The following is a 2,406-nucleotide window of genomic DNA, read 5'->3' as shown; positions in this document are numbered from 1 at the left end:
ACAGCTGGTGGTAACTGGAACAATGTCCATTTAGTCGGGTTTAGTTTGGGAGCTCACGTGGTTGGTAACGCTGGCCGTACCGGTGGAGGTCAGGCGAGACGTGTCACAGGTAGGTCCTATGCCTTTTATATTTTGTAACATATTACAAAATTCGTTATAACTTACGATGTATTTTTCTTTAAATAGGTTTGGATCCAGCTGGTCCTACTTGGGGAGGAAACTCAAATGCTCTTAATCGTAACTCAGGCAGATATGTTGAAGCTATACATACCGACGGACGTGCGCTTGGAATCATGAACGCAATTGCAGATGCTGACTTCTATCCCAATGGTGGAAGACATCCTCAACCAGGATGTGTGCTAAACTCATGCTCGCATGGGCGTGCCACTGAGTTCTTTGCCGCCACAATTCGTCATAACCACTTAGTGGGCAGACGATGCCCAAATATTTGGGAGGCTGAACTTTCAACATGCAATGGAGCAACCCTGAATATGGGTAACGGAAACCTATCCAAGAGTGGGTAAGTGGTGCTAAATACAACTAATAACAAACTACTTCTTGTGGAACTTGAAATGTGACATGAGATCCAAAGAATTACACATTACTGATCCTCAAAGTATTAAACAATGTTTAACGCACACTAGTGATATTTTAAACATAAACAGTAATTCCAAATAAAATGATAAGTGGTAATTTAATAAAAAAATTATTAACGAAAGTTTTTTTTGAGGCAGTCATATATGTCATCATTTTACTAAAAATATTTACACACGCACACATGATCACAATTAACGTGTACGTGTTATGCTCAGACTATAAGAATATGCGTTTTATTAAAAAATAATTTATTTGAGTACTGAAAAAACGACTACATTTTGACAAAAAATTACAATGATTGGGTATATACTATGTGTAAAATCATGCCAAAATTTCTCATTTACAAAGCAAAACTTAAAAAGACAAAATGATTATCAAAACGTCATTACAATACTTGAATTGTTTTCCAGGAGCGGCATCTATGGTCTACTCACGGGACGAAATTGGCCATTCTAAAGAACAAAGGAGAATAAAAACAACCCTACTATTTTGAAGAACTGGTTTAGAGCATTACAATAAATACTCAATACATGAGTCTTTAATAAATGAAATCCTTAAAACCATGTATTTTTTTTATTTGATATTCTACGTGTATGTAATGCACTCAGGTGTCGCGGCTAGTACCAGAATCGTCTTTTTGTAAGAATTTAATAAAGCCTGTCCGCCTTATTTGGAACTAAAACACCCCTTTCGCAATGTGGATCTTATATTGTGACCTCTCCGTGTTGTGCGCGATTTTTTCACTCAATGAGCGTTTTCGGTCTTTGGGCGTAACAAATGTACCACCACAGATAACATAATACTGTACTTACCACGTAGCTGTTGCGATAACTCCGAGCCATTCGTTCGTTCGTTCGTTCGTTCCTTCTTGAATTTGGATCTCACGTACTCGTTGCAGTAGCAAATCGAGCGATGCACGCACACACTACTGAGGCACCTAGAGCAAATACACTTATTGCACTAACTTTACAATACAATACTTTTTTGTAACATATAAATGAGGAAGATTACCAATAGAAGATGAAGGAAACAAGTAAGGAAAAAAAGCGGTATCGATAAGCGATCTCCGCCTAGCAACCTTTGGATAGGATTTAAAGTTAGTTTCTGATCACACTGTCCTAAATTTACCTAAATCAGATACTGGAAATTATGAGTTATTTAGAACCAACAGATTAGAAATTTTATCTTTGAATAGATTCGAGATAACAAATATTAATAAATCTTGTGACACCGTTTACTCAAAAACAAATTTAGGGTATATATAGCAAAATTAAAAGCAGTGGTGGCTCAGTGGTGAGAACCTCGGACTTCAAAATCGATAAGTCGGGGTTCGAGACCGGGCGAGCGTGCAGGAAATAAATTGATTTTTCAATTTATCTGCATATGTGGATAATATCGCCACTGCTTAAACGGTGAAGGAAAACATCGTGTGAAAACCGGCATGTCCAAGAAGTCATTCGACGACATGTGACATCTGCCAAACCGCACTTGGCCAGCGTGGTGGATTATGGCCTGAACCCTCACAGGAGGCCTGTGTCCCAGCAGTGGGAACATATATGGGCTGATGACGAAGATTAATATAGCGTCAATATAATCGATCACAGATGCCATATTCAATGCAATGCAAAACAAAAAGGTTAATTAAAAAAACATTTGTCATTTAGTATACTACTTCACTAACATACCGACAAACCCAACTTTTATTCTTGCTTATACTATACATTATTATGAAATTTTTTTCAACTACACTACACACACACACACAATTTGCGTAAAATTATTTCTCTCACTCTCACAATCACACACTCT

At 37.4% G+C, this 2,406-nt stretch overlaps 2 protein-coding genes across 2 annotated transcripts in view; one reads left to right on the top strand and one right to left on the bottom strand.

The window, feature by feature from the left end:
• The window catches only part of LOC119829374 (lipase member I-like), a 2,802-nt gene extending 1,649 nt beyond the window's left edge, over window positions 1-1,153 (top strand). The window contains exons 2-4 of the mRNA XM_038351844.1: window positions 5-109; window positions 187-520; window positions 1,008-1,153. Of these exons, the coding sequence (XP_038207772.1) occupies window positions 5-109; window positions 187-520; window positions 1,008-1,053 (485 nt within the window). The 3' untranslated portion in view covers window positions 1,054-1,153. The remainder of the gene's footprint in view (window positions 1-4; window positions 110-186; window positions 521-1,007) is intronic.
• Window positions 1,154-1,725: 572 nt separating this feature from the next.
• The window catches only part of LOC119829373 (pancreatic triacylglycerol lipase-like), a 7,919-nt gene continuing 7,238 nt past the window's right edge, over window positions 1,726-2,406 (bottom strand). Inside the window, exon 4 of the mRNA XM_038351842.1 lies at window positions 1,726-1,737. Within this exon, the coding sequence (XP_038207770.1) occupies window positions 1,726-1,737 (12 nt within the window). The remainder of the gene's footprint in view (window positions 1,738-2,406) is intronic.

Source organism: Zerene cesonia, chromosome 10 (assembly GCF_012273895.1).
Source record: "Zerene cesonia ecotype Mississippi chromosome 10, Zerene_cesonia_1.1, whole genome shotgun sequence".
NCBI classification, from domain to species: Eukaryota; Metazoa; Arthropoda; class Insecta; order Lepidoptera; family Pieridae; genus Zerene; species Zerene cesonia.
This window is presented reverse-complemented; position numbering and strand designations above follow the sequence as displayed.